General features: G+C 34.8%; 1 protein-coding gene and 1 long non-coding RNA gene across 2 annotated transcripts in view; one reads left to right on the forward strand and one right to left on the reverse strand.

The window, feature by feature from the left end:
* Positions 1-3,477: 3,477 nt before the first annotated feature.
* On the forward strand, positions 3,478-6,653 carry LOC150096112 (uncharacterized). Its single transcript, XR_016549931.1, has 4 exons — positions 3,478-3,579; positions 5,014-5,147; positions 5,642-5,780; positions 6,522-6,653. It is a non-coding gene; the product is annotated as an uncharacterized LOC150096112 (long non-coding RNA).
* LOC150096113 (uncharacterized) overlaps positions 5,857-14,220 on the reverse strand; it is a 34,191-nt gene continuing 25,827 nt past the window's right edge. Inside the window, exon 6 of the mRNA XM_090409614.1 lies at positions 5,857-5,887. Within this exon, the coding sequence (XP_090265740.1) occupies positions 5,857-5,887 (31 nt within the window). The remainder of the gene's footprint in view (positions 5,888-14,220) is intronic.

The following is a 14,220-nucleotide window of genomic DNA, read 5'->3' on the forward strand; positions in this document are numbered from 1 at the left end:
ATCTGGAAAGTCAATCCAGGGCCTCATCAGTCACCTTGTGGATGTCGTGAAGGCAACCATCATTAAATTTGCATCTTGGGAAGTCGTTCACAATATGAGTAATCGTCTGGGCCACGAGAGAACAATCACGATAAGGGTGGTTTAACAGCCTCCAGTTATGTAGTAGGTAGCCACATCCGCCCTGGTTGGTTCTGATCCTGTTGATTGATGACCAAATCTTCCTAGGAAGAGCAAAACCAGGCTGCAGAGCACAGGGATCTTCTACCAGGCAGCCGTTTGTCGGAAGATTGTTGGACCAGTATCCTCTCCACATGTCAGATGTTGATGGCAGTGCAGCTGAAGAGAGTTCGTCCATGGACCAGAAAGGCTTTCTAGATTTTAGGCGAAGACCAGGTGGATTTATGAGAGTCTATGCAGGGACAGTAGTGGGTTACTCATCACTTTATTAAATTCTTTAATCGACGCTTGTCTTCTCCGTATGTTTGGTGGAGCAATGTTAGATAGGACAGCCAAGAGAGAGAGAGAGAGAGAGGGGTGCTTCTCACTGTCCCACTAATTGAGCACATGGTAGAGTTTAGCTGGATGTCTATAATGTTAGTGTGTGTACTTCTTTCCCAGACAGGGGCACAATATTCTACTGCAGAGAATGCGAGGGCTAGTGCAGACGACTTAGAACTTCTTCACTACAACCCAAGATTGTTCCAGCAAGCCTTGAAATGATATTGTTTCTCGTTTTAATTTTGTTGGACAGGTTGGTGATGTGCCTTTTATAGGTTAGGCTTCTGTCCACATACCAGCTTGAGCTGGTATGTGGTAAGTCGTACACGTAGATGTTAAAAAGTAAAGGGGATAACACAGAGTCCCTCAGGACTCTGTGTTATCTCCTTTGGAGAGAATGGATTCAAAAAGCTGGAAAGGTTTTTGCACCTTACATATTTCCTAGCTTTAGGAGGAGGCCCCTGATCCAGACTGTGTCATAAGCTGATGTTAGGTCAATGAAAGTGGCTCCAGATTTAAGTTTCTTTTGGAAGCCTGCTTCAATTTGAGTTGTCAGGGTCAGGACCAGGTCACAGCAACTTCTTCCTGGCCTGAAGGCAGCTTGTTTAATCGGGAGTGCTCTTTCGATGAGTGGTGAAATTCTTTTAAGGAGAATTCTTTCAAAGAGCTTAAAGGTTGAGTAAAACAAGGAGATAGGTCGTAGATTTTTCACATTATTTGGATCTTTTCCCTTGTTTGGGCACGGCAATTATTTTTGCTTCCCACCACAGATTTAATAGTTTACCAGTCATTATAATTTCTGAGAAAAGGATGGCCAGCCATGTTTGGCCTTGTTGATCGAGATGTTTTAGAAACTCAAGGAGGATGCCATCCGCTCCTGCAGCCTTGTCATTCTTGGTGAGTTTTAAGGCTACCTGTACCTTAAAACTCACCAAGAATACTGGATGTACAAGTTCAGAAAACTCGGGGCCCGTCTCCAGGATTTGTCCGATGAAAGATATTAATTTTGTGGAACCAATATGTTAAAACAACTTTATTCGCCATTTTTGTGAAACTTATGGTTATAGAAGGGGGGGTTAACTTTATGAAGTTTTCTAACGGAGGCGAAGTGAATAAAAAAAATAGTATTAAATAATTTGTAGTTATTGTTATCTATTGTGTTCATACTTAGGTGTTTATAAAAATCCTCTTCTATCTCCCTCTGAGACTTTTTACATTACTTTGAGGTTCTCTTATCTTTGTGATTCGAACCCAGGTTAAAACTAAAAGGCACGTCCTCTACCTGCTACGCCAGAAGATGCATGGAATACATCTGTTGTAATTGCTGAAATTCTTATAAGGACCAAATTGTGAAGATATTCTCCAAGAATATCTTGCCAGATACGAAGATGAGGGAAAATAAAGTGTTCGTTTTCAAGATCTTCCATAAAAGAATCACTTAAAATTCGTGGGATAGGACTACCCATAGTCCCTGCATTGATGGTGGATTAGAACAAAATAAGAGTGTCTTCAAGGAAATCAACTTGTAAAAATTGAAACTCCAATTTTTACATGCTTTCGATGCCATTGACTCATCTGTTCCTTGAAACTTAAAACCTTATGATATTCAATATGTATAGCTCAACAATGAACGAGACACATGCTAGTCAGCACATGCTACGCGACTCATATCGTGTGATTGATGTTTGGAATACAGTTTACTATTCTTCCATTTCCTCCCTGACAATGTCCATGTCACAGTGGACAAAATATAGTTTAATTTTAATAAATTTTATTTTTCACGTTTTAACAATCGTAAATTTACAGGTGTTTCTCATGGATATTGATAGAAAATATATATAGATAGAAAATATCAATAGAATGGAAAGAAACAGGGCGATATTCACAGGCGTAATTGTAATGAATAATAGATTATTCTTGATTACAAGCGAATATTTTCAATTCATTCTTCAGTCTAGTTTACTTATGGTAATTTATATCCGGTTCCTCCCTCATTCAATGATTATAATACCACAACCCGAACATTAACTATAAGGAAATGATAGTGCAAATAATTTTATTATTAAAACATTTTCGTTCATAATGGTACCGTCATGATGACATGCAGAGCAAATGATTGACAGCGATTAACTTTTATTAAGTAGAGTCAAAGACCAACCAGCTTATTATTAACTCATAGTTGATGTATCTCATATTAACGTGTAATCTTTCTGTGTTCTCTTTCAGCCATGAAAATATCTATCTTCTTATGTTTAATTCTGTTTGTTGCAGTCGGTTCCTTACAAGGTAATGAATGCTATTTCTTTTCTTTAACATTAGATTTTATAACAACGCATGTTTCCATTTACGTGGTTTAATTTTAATAATTGTGTTATTATTTTGAATAATATTTTGTCCTATTTTGAATTTCTAATAATTTTTTGTTAATTTACATCATTTTAATCTATGGACGTTGATTTTTATAACATTTTAATCACCCCATTGTTATGTTACTAACCTAAAATATTTTAAATACTTAATTTAATTATAATTATATTTAATTTTAATTTTCAATTTATATACTTTAATAAAAATAGATTTTGTTAATATATTAATACGTTTGAATAAAATTATTATTTTTTGAAAGTATTTATATTAGATAAATTATTAATCAGATCAGTATCATTAATATTTGATCATATTAAGCGTAAAACTTAAAGAGATTATTGATATTTTTATCGCGTTGTTAGTTTTTGACGAAATCAAAATGGCATTTACATGTATGTAGCTGCAAGACTGGCGCATGTGCAGAACGTAGAAAAACGAATGAAAAGAGCAGAGGCTTCTGGGTAAGTCTGATTTTTATTTTCAATTAGTTTCATTAGTGTAGCATCTAAACAATTTTGTACGGTTGGATTGTGTTTACTTTAATAATTGCAATGCAAAATATTTGATTTCTTTATCGGTAGTTATTATTCCTATAGATTCAATGAGCTCAAAGAAGCAATTCAAGGGTTACTCCAAAGTCTTAAGAAGATTATACAGGGCATACCATGGGACGGAAGTGAATATAAGTTCAACTACATGCAGCTATTGCTACTGGTAAGGCTTTCCATTTTATTCTTTATTCAAATTTTAATTGTATTATTATTATTATTATTATTATTATTACAAAATATTATCTACTTTTTTTTTAACATTTAACATTTTATTATTTCTCAGATAAATTACATACATTATATGAAGACAATTATTCATAACAAATACTTTCTCGTACATAACGTTTTTTTAAATAATAATAATAACAATAACTGCTTACAACGTATATTATTATAATATTCAAATGAGGATTATTACAGATTTTTTTTAATTATTAATTAACATTTTTTTAACATTTTATTATTTTTTTTTATTTTTTATTTATTTATTTACTTAATTTTTTTAATTTTTTTTTTTTTTTAGTTTGAGAAAGAATGATTATACATACAAATTTCTGCATTTGCTTATAAGGATTACTTGTAGATGAGTGAGGCAAGTTAATCCCACCTACTTCGAAGCTTGGGTTAGCTTTTATGAAGAGAGTGGGATTTAGCTTTCACTATTTTGTGTTGTTGCTACTGTTTACGTATGGGATGTAGGCATTGGATGCTAGTGATTTGTGATGTGTATATTATTGTTAATGGTTTCTTAACTTTGTTGGTATATTTTCCAGAGTTCGTTTTTTAATGTTCTGTAGTTATCTACGCGTTTTAACTTTCTTCGTAGGTTGTTGAGTTGCGTGGGTATCTGATGTGATCTCACAAGAGAACCGTATGAGTTGTTGAAGGGTGTGGGGATGTAGAGGGTTGTTGTAGGTCGTGTTATACGATGTGTCTCTGTTGTTTCGATAGATGATATTGAAGTAATTCCTTGTTAATGTCATGTTGTGTTTCAGGTTTTTAATGCTCAGAATTCTGTGTATCGCCATGTGCTTGTCGGATATTGGTTGTTGCGTGTAAGGTGTCCAGATCACTGTTGACACGATTTTCCTGTGTAGCGTTTCTAATTTTGTTAGGTGGCCGTTTGATGTATTTGCATAGACTGTTATTCCGTAACGTCTTTTATTCCCACTATAAGGGAATAAAAGACGTTAGCTGATTTATTTTATTTATTTATGTTATTCCGTATCTGAGTAGGGATTCGCAGATACCGTGATATAGAAGTTTTTTTATGTTGGGTGGAATGTAAGTAATAATAATAATCGTATGTGATACACGGCCGTGAGTCCCCTTTACGGGGAGGTTCGGCATTATCTCAGTCCCCCCAAATTTTATCCGGACTCCGGAACCCGGCATAACTGACGAATCAGACCTATGGCTGGGTCAGTATTCCTGGCTGTAATCCGTGTGTGTGTGTGTGTTCAATGGACCGGTTATATATATATATATATATATGTATATAATATTTGAAAAATTAATAAATAATTATACTGACTAAGAACACCGAAAAATAAAATAATATAAATAAATAAATTCGTTTCTTTTTCTTGCCACACAGGTTGGTGATATCAGTAAAATAGCTGCAGCTTCGAGTAACCTGCAAGTTTCGGAAGACCAACGTCCTGCTCTCATTAACACCAGTGTCAAGTTTCTTTTGTCAAGCTTGCAAGATTTACTCTTCAGATTAGCTCGGTGAGTATTGGTTCTATTCAGACCTAATGGTTATTATTTTTAAAATCATAAAAATAATTTATGATTTTTATGATTTTTGTTTTAATATTTAATATCTATATTTTAATAATTTTGTACGATAAAACGTAAAGATGACAAATAGCCGTTAGTTTTATAATTCAATTTATTTATTCTACACATCTTTTGTGATTTTAAATAGATTCGATTCTCCACAATAGTTTTATTTCCACAATATAGATTTCCACAATAGAATACGAACATGAAAAGTTTTCTCATTTATTTAATGAGAAAACTTTAAATAAATGAGAGAGAAAAAAATTCTCTCTCATTCTCTCTGAATCTAGTTTCAAATGCACATTCTAATGTTTGAAATATACAAATCATAAATTAATTAATGCATTTTGATTTGATACTGAAAAAATAATAATGTATTTTAATTTTTAAAATATTATGTTTATTTGCTTTTTATTATTATTATTTTTTTCCCCCAACAGAACTGGAACTCTGACGCAATCGGATGTTGAAAATTTTATAGATGAGTTGAGTAAATCACTAGAGAATTTGTCACTGTCTTCTTCAGAGCAGATGAATATGATTTCTGACACAACTTCTCATTAGAGCGTTTCTATTTAGGTGAGTTAGGTTGCGGAAATATTGGAAACCCTCCCATTTTTTTTTTCCGGAAAAAAAAATTAATTATTGACGTGCTTCATTGGTTTGTTTTGCGTTCGTAATCATACCTAAAAACAATAAAAAGTAAACATATGAAAAAAAATAAACAAAAGGTAATAATAATAATAATAATAATAATAATAATAATAATAATAATAATAATAATAAGAATTTGCAATCCTCTAATTAAAATCGTTTTTTGTTTTTTTTGATTGTTTAACTAATTTATCTCTGTGTGTGTGTGTGTGTGTGTGTGTGTGTGTGTGTGTGTGTGTGTGTGTGTGTGTGTGTGTGTGTGTGTGTGTGTGTGTGTGTTTAAAAATGGAAAGTTGTAAGCACCCTCTTTAGCGATGAAAAAAAAAAAGACTAAATTTATTATGGTTAATAATAAATGTCAAACGCGTACTTCATTGGTAATCTGTGCTCTGTACCGTTTGGTCCAAAATTCGAATTAAAAATAATCCAAAACGCTATTGGTGAGCGGTAGCGTAATGATGGTGTAATGCGCAGAGGGCGTGATGTAGTGTGTCCTTCCGCGACGAACGCTTGGCAACGAGAATCACGTAATAACATTATTCATGTAAACACTCCATGTAAAGCACTTCAGTAGTGTGTAGGAAACCAGTTGAATAGATAAATATTTTTTCATTTACTTATACCGGAATGAATCATTAAATTTAATTGTATTTCACTTATTTTCAGTAACTTCATACGCATTGCAGAGATAGCACTATGGCGACATCTAGCGGAAATTGGATAATTTAATATTGCCGTCTGCTGAAGAAATAAGTCGAATACTCGATGTGTACAGAAAATTTTATCGTTTGAATAAAGAGCATTTGCTTCTAAAATAGGATTTTTGTTTGTTTGCTTATTTGCAGCTATTGATTTTTAGATTATCTAACATGGAAGGCTGTTGAAACTAAAACATTAATATTATGAATAGGTTAAGAGGCGAGTAAAAAAAAAATCTTTTACAATGAATTTAAATATCTGTAGGTTATAATTTTCAGTAAAAAGAAAGGTAATTGTTCCAGGCGGAAACCGAAGGAATAAATGAGAAAGAAGAAACCTAGCATTCGAATATTGGGAATTCAGTGGGAAAGGAATGGCTATTAGCACTGTTTTAAGATTTATGAGATAGATAAATGACTTACCATAGTGTGAAATTAAATCGTCATAGTTTCATCATAGTTTATTGACAATATGATACAATGTGAAAAGGGAAAAGAGATTTATATTAAAAATTAAATATTGGAAATTATGATTTTCCAAGGCTCTCTATCTTGAGCTAACTGGTTAATGTCAGATGGAGTTTTACAGTTCAGCCTACTGTTGAAAGGAGATAAAATGGAAATGATAGAGGACCTGAATGAATTGTTTGAGGTAGCAAAAGAAAAGAGTGAGAGAGTTAGGATGATTAGTCTTTTCCGCCGTATGACAGTGAAGAGTTTAGAAGGAGAGCCATAATTGCAAATGACTTTATGCGTGGGTTATGCAGGATGAGTGGTGTGGAATTTGTGGACGTGTGGAGTGAGTTCGATGGGCGAAAGGATCTATATAAGATGGATGGTTTGCATTTGAATGGATTCGGTGTAAGGAGACTTGAAAAAGAGTTGTTGAATGAAGTGGATATGCAGAATCAGGGAAACTAGATTTATTAAGGGGGGGGAAGAAGTATGCAGACCTTAGGGAGGCAGTTGAGTGTATGAATGAGTATAATATGCCCGAGCGAATAAGGACAACAAATCAGAATGGGACAGTTAGTATAAGCTTATACTAACTGTCCCATTCTGATTTGTTGTCCTTATTCGCTCGGGCATATTATACTCATTCATACACTCAACTGCCTCCCTAAGGTCTGCATACCTTCTCCCCCCCTTAATAAATCAAAGTAGGGATGGGGCTAACGGGGGTTTGCAATTCATGTACACTAATGCTAGTAGTATTAGGAACAAGAAGGAAGAATTTTTGACCTTAGGGAGGCAGTTGAGTGTATGAATGAGTATAATATGCCCGAGCGAATAAGGACAACAAATCAGAATGGGACAGTTAGTATAAGCTTATACTAACTGTCCCATTCTGATTTGTTGTCCTTATTCGCTCGGGCATATTATACTCATTCATACACTCAACTGCCTCCCTAAGGTCTGCATACCTTCTCCCCCCCTTAATAAATCAAAGTAGGGATGGGGCTAACGGGGGTTTGCAATTCATGTACACTAATGCTAGTAGTATTAGGAACAAGAAGGAAGAATTTTTGGCCTTCGTTAGCACTTCCAGACCACAGGTTATTGGCATTAAAGAAACATGGCTGACTGAAGATGATATAGCTAGTGGGATTGAATGTGATGGGTATAGTGTGTTCAGAAACGACAGGGAGAATAAAATGGGGGGGGGGTATTGTTGATGATAGCTGATGAGCTGCAGTCAAGCAGAATAGAAGTTGAATTGCAGGATAGAGAAAAGAGCACATTTGAGGCCATTTGGTGTGAGATTGTGGCTAACAGAACTAAACTAAATATACAATTGGGTGCTGCTATAGACCAGGTGATGGAAAAGATGGTGGAGACAGTATGCACAAGCAAATAGAAGAAATGAGTGGAAGGAGGGTAATTATTATGGGAGATTTCAACTATGGTAACATTGATTGGAGGGAGGAGAGGACAGACACACGGGAGGAAGGAATTGGGTTTAATTCGGTTATTAAGGGATAACTATCTGCGACAGCATGTAATGGAAAATACTAGGGGTCAGAGAGTGCTTGACCTAGTAATTTCATCTGAGGATTTGGCTTTAACTAATATGACCACATTGCCACCAATTGGTGAGACTGATCATAGGGTCTTGACTTGGGAGGTGGCTAAAGGTGTGGACTTTGCAATTAAGAAAGGGTACATGTGGAATTATCGGGCTGATAAGTATGACAAGCATAGGAGTTTGATTGGTTCAGTGGCATGGCATGTAAAACTGCAAGGGCTGGATGTTGATAATGCATGGGAGGCGGTTAAGAAGTTTTTGCAGGAGGCAATGGCTGACTGTATACTTAGAGTCCGAATAATAAATCAAGTAAGGATTAAATGGATGAATAACACCATTAAGCTTGAGCTGAAAAAAAACGAAACAACTGTGGAGAGAATTAAAGAAACTCATGAACCGTATAAAGCCCAGGCAAGAAGGGTGACAAGTGTGGTAAGAAAAACAAAAGCGGATTATGAAAAAACATTATCCATGGAGGGTAAAGAGAATCCCATACAGTTTTTTCGATATGTTGCAAGTAAAAGAAAAAAATGTATACTTCAGATTGATTTTAAAGAATGCCGATGGTAGGGAGGTAACCGAATCAGTTGATATAGTAGAATTACTTGAGTGAGCAGTTTGCAAGAGTATATCATCCATGTGGTAACATTGCAGAAACGAATAAACCAGTAGATTATACGGAAATTGTGGTGAATGAAGTGGAGGTGAATAGTCTATTACAAGACCTTAATAGACTATTAAGGTCTTGTAATGTTAAAACCAAGATCTTCTGTGTCGATGGTCAAGATGTCGTCCAACCATACTAAGAACAAATAAGGTACATCACTTTGCAGGACTCCTGTTGTCACCAGAAAGCATTCAGATGTTTCTGTTTTAAAGATTACTGTAGCATTGTAATCTTTATAAGGCGCTGAGATTGCTTGTATGAGGTCCGAGGGTAGACCAAAGCAGCTGAGTATTTTAAACATTGCTTCTCTATTAATGAAGTCAAAGGCTTTTTTGAAGTCTATAAAGGTTAAAATGAGGCAAGTTTTTATCAAGTGAACCTTCCATGATTCTTCTGATGCAATATATCTGTTCTATTGTACATCGTTTTTTTTAGAAATCCAGTTTATTGTTTTCTTAAAAGTGGTGTTAAGTAAGGTTCTATTCTATTGAGTATCATCCTATTGTAGATTGTAACTGCGGTTGATAGCAAAATAATAATACCTCTGTAGTATTACGACTGCCCTTTTTGGAAATAGGGAAAAATAAGGCCTTGTTTCCATTGTTGAGGTGTTATTCCACTTTTTAAAGCTTGATACGTTATGGCAAGGAGATTGTAATATATACTGTATCCCGAATTTTTTGAAAACTTCTGCCCTCATTCCACAAATCCCTGAGGATTTATCTATTTTGGTTTGATCTATGCTATTTTTAGTTCCTTTTCAGTGAAGTCTTCACCATTTATTGGTAGAGCAGTGGTTAAATGCAGGTCCACTAGCTGACTTGAATGTTGGAGATTATCAACATTCAGTAATTCTTGAAAGTCGTTTCTCCATTCTTTCATCGAATATACTGATAGCTGTCTACCGTTTTTGTCATGTTTGACAATATTTCCACTTCTTTTTGTTTTGTAGTGACATATATAACTTATCGTTTGAAAAGTGTTTCTAGTATCCTCAGTTTTATTATAATTTTCAAGTTCTTCGAAGTATTTATTTAGTTGATTTTCTTTGTCTCTGGTCATTAGTTCATTGACTTTGTCATTTAAAATATCTAGTTTATTATTATTATTATTATTATTATTATTATTATTATTATTATTATTATTATTATTATTATTATTATTATTATTACAAGAAAGCACGGACAAAACACAAAATATTTAAGGTGAAACACTTATGCCACTACACAGTCATGTTAAAACATTACTACAGCCCAACCTGTAGAGTAACCAGAACAACATATCAGATAACAAGACCACAGTCAACAAACTAGATAACATATAAGTACAACAATCATACAGCAAAGCCACCCGAAACTTCTATGTACCTGACATCATAAACAAACTGCTGTTCGACAACAGAAACCTAGGAACATACAGAGAGCTGAAACAGGCGCTATATAAATATTATAGCGAGAATGAAAATTAGAGCAATTTTTGTTTTTCTCTCTCCCCCCGCACAAACCTATGACAAATCCCCTCTCAAAAACCATCACTGCAAGAACACAAAGAAACAAATACACCACGTCTAAATCCATCCCTATTTGCAAAAAAAAGTTAAACTGTAATAGCAGTCGAAGTCTTCCAAGCACATACTAACAAACAGTAAAATCAACACCTGGTTTGTGACCAGTATAGGAACATAACCATGAAACCACCACCCTCTATCATCTATTATCTTCCTCAGATAAACTCTGCTAAGCTTCGAGGAAGAAAATTATAAACTAGCAAGTATCTGTTAACACAATTGTAATGTGTTATAAATATTATATATATATATAATTATTGCAGCATCTATGTATGCAATTTATCTGAGACATAAAAAAATTATTATTATTATTATTATTATGTATATTCTATATTCAAAAATTCTGTATAATCTTTATTGTTAATATTAGAAGAACATGTGTTGTAAGTACATAATATAGAGGCAAGAAAGTATTTTTAAACATTTTAATTGAAATCCAATGTAGAAAATGTAGCACTTTGTGCTGAATTCTGTAAAACTATAAGTAGCAATGTCACTCAAGATGTTTATTGTATGTGTAAATATTTTAGCAAATCAATAAATTATTATTATTATTAAAAAAATATTCTGTTAAACTTAAAAAAAATAATAATATTATTACTTAAACATAAAGAGCTAATAAGCTTCATTTCGGCGATAAAAACAATATTTTAAATTAAGGGGATATAAAATCCTCATTGTTTCAAAACCGAATAAGAAACCTCCATAATGTAATAACAGCATGCATTTCCTAGGAAATGTGTTCTTACATTATGGAAAATACCTAAGAATAGCGATCTGAACTTCCCCCACCTTTGCAACGAGTTGTCCGGTTTAGTACTACGTACTAGGGTCACTTGCATTAGCTCACGCTAGTGTTCGCCAATACTTTTATAGTTTACTATATTCGGCATGAAACTCTCTGATTCCAATCTTTGAGCTTCTCATTCGGTTTTGAAACAATGTGGATTTTATATCCCCTTAATTTAAAATATTATTATTATTATTATTATTATTATTATTATTACGGGCAACTCCAAGGCGTCATTAGACTCATCGAGGGAGGCCCTAAACATCATATCAAGAACAATATCGTATTGGCATTCGTACACTATCTATCATACTTTGCTTTGAATTCACTTACAGTCAAGGCACCCACAACAAAATCTGGCAGCTTGTTCCACTCATTCACCACTCTCCAAGTAAAAAACCTAGTTCTAACACCCTTGTTAACTTCACTCTTTCTCAGTTTCCATGGATGGCCCCTAGTTCTCCCATCACCAGGCATGTTCTGAAAAATTTCCTCTGAATTAATCTGTAGAAACTCCTCAGTAATTTGAATGTCTCAATCATATCACCCCTTTTTCCGCCTATCAGCCAATTTCTGTAACCCACAGATCTTCAACCTGTTCTCGTAAGGTTCATTCCATAGACCAGCTATCATCTTGGTCACTCGCCTCTGGATCCTCTCTACCTCCTCCTCTCCCATCAAGAAGATATCCAGGGGCCCAGATCTGTGAACAGCAGTCAAGATGGGGTCTTATCAAGGCTCGTTAAAGAGGAACAAAAATTTACAGATCTGGGCACCTGGATATCTTCTTGATGGGAGAGGAGGAGGTAGATTTTGACATCATGTGCATTCACTATTGCTCTACCCAACTTTGCATCATCAGAAAATAAATGAACCATTCCTCTCAGATCCTTTCCTATATCATTAATGGACAAATTAAATAGCAGTGGTCGAAGAACAGAACCCTGCGGCACACCACTAGTTACAGGCCTTCTTTTAGACTCTACTCCTGAATAAACTACTCTCTGATATCTCTCCATCAACCACCCTCCTATCCATCTCATCAACCCTATATCCATCCCATTATGCTGCAGTTTACTTATTAGAATTCCATGTGGTATCCTATCAAAGGCTTTAGCAAGGTCCAGTAGAATCACTGTAAACCCGTTACCCTTATCCAGTTCAGCCGTCACTGTGTTATAGAACGTGAGCAAGTTACTGAGGCATGATCTACCCTTCACAAAATCATGCTGTCCTTCATACAGTATCCCATTTTCGTCTATCCAATCTTGTATTTTGCTCTTGACTAATATCTCCAAAACCTTGAAAACGATTCCTGATATGCTGATCGTAGGTAATTTTCAACAGCAGTCTTGGAACCTCCTTTATGCAGTGGAACTATTTTCCCCTCTTTCCACTCCCTCGGGACTACCCCAAAGCTCAGACTAATTTAAGCAATATAGCCAAAGGAACTGACAATTCCTTTGCTTCTTCACGTAAGACTCGAGCAGGTATACCATCCAATCCCACAGATGTATATACATTAAGGTTCTGTAATATACTATTCACCACCATTTCATTGACTTCAATTCCTGTATAAACCATTCGTTCTCTCATTCGTGCAATATCACAGCCTGGACGATAAACTCTTGCAAAGTGTTCGCTTAGTAATTCTATTTCAGCTGATTCAGTTACCTCCCTGTCATTGGCATTCCTTAAACTCATTCTGCCGTATACATTTTTTCTTTTACTTGCAACATATCGAAAAAACTGTTTGGGAGTCTCTATAGCTTGCATGACTAATTCCCTTTCATAATCCGCTTTTGCTTTTCTTACCACACTAGTTACCCTTCTGGCCTGAGCTCTGTGCTTTGTACTGTTCGTGTGTCTGCAGGTCACCTTTCTCCTTAAATTTCATCCACAATTATTTCTTTTTTTTGCAGCTCAAGCTTAATGATGTTATTCATCGATTTAACTCCCACTTGATTTACTCTATGGACTCTAGGTATGCAGCCAGCCATTAGCTCCCTCGAACTCTCCTTAACCACTTCCCATGCAATATCAACATTCAACCCTTGCAGTTTAACATGCCATGGCACTGATCCAAGCAATCTCCTAAGCTTGTCGTACTTACCAGGCCCAGTAATTCCACGTGTCTCCAGTCTTAATTGAACATTCCATACATTTAGCCACTTCCCAGATCTTATGATCACGCTCACTATTTGGTGGCAATATGGTCATATTCATAACAATCAATTTCTAAGATGCAATTACTAGATCAAGCACTCTCTGACCCCTAGTATTTTCCATTGCATGCTGCCGTGGATAGTTATCCCTTAATAACTGCATTTCTAATTTAATAATAATAACTAATTTTCTTGTTTTATTTCTTTCATCTATATGTTTTTTCAGTTTCATTTTTGTTGGTGTTTCCAAGAATTTTGTTGGATCTTATGTTTATTGCTTCAATGATACCCTTATAATTTTCATTGACTGGATCTTCAAGAATGTTTTTATTGTCTTCTAATGTGCTGTGGAAATATGATGCAATTTGTGGGTTATTTAGTTTGTCCCAATTGTATTGTTTCTTTTTAGGCCTGTTATTTTTGTTTAGGGACTTTTAGTGAAAGTTTAATGT

Source organism: Typopeltis vanoorti, chromosome 19 (assembly GCF_054136105.1).
Source record: "Typopeltis vanoorti isolate ZY-2024b chromosome 19, IOZ_Tvanoo_1.0, whole genome shotgun sequence".
Lineage (NCBI taxonomy): Eukaryota > Metazoa > Arthropoda > Arachnida > Uropygi > Thelyphonidae > Typopeltis > Typopeltis vanoorti.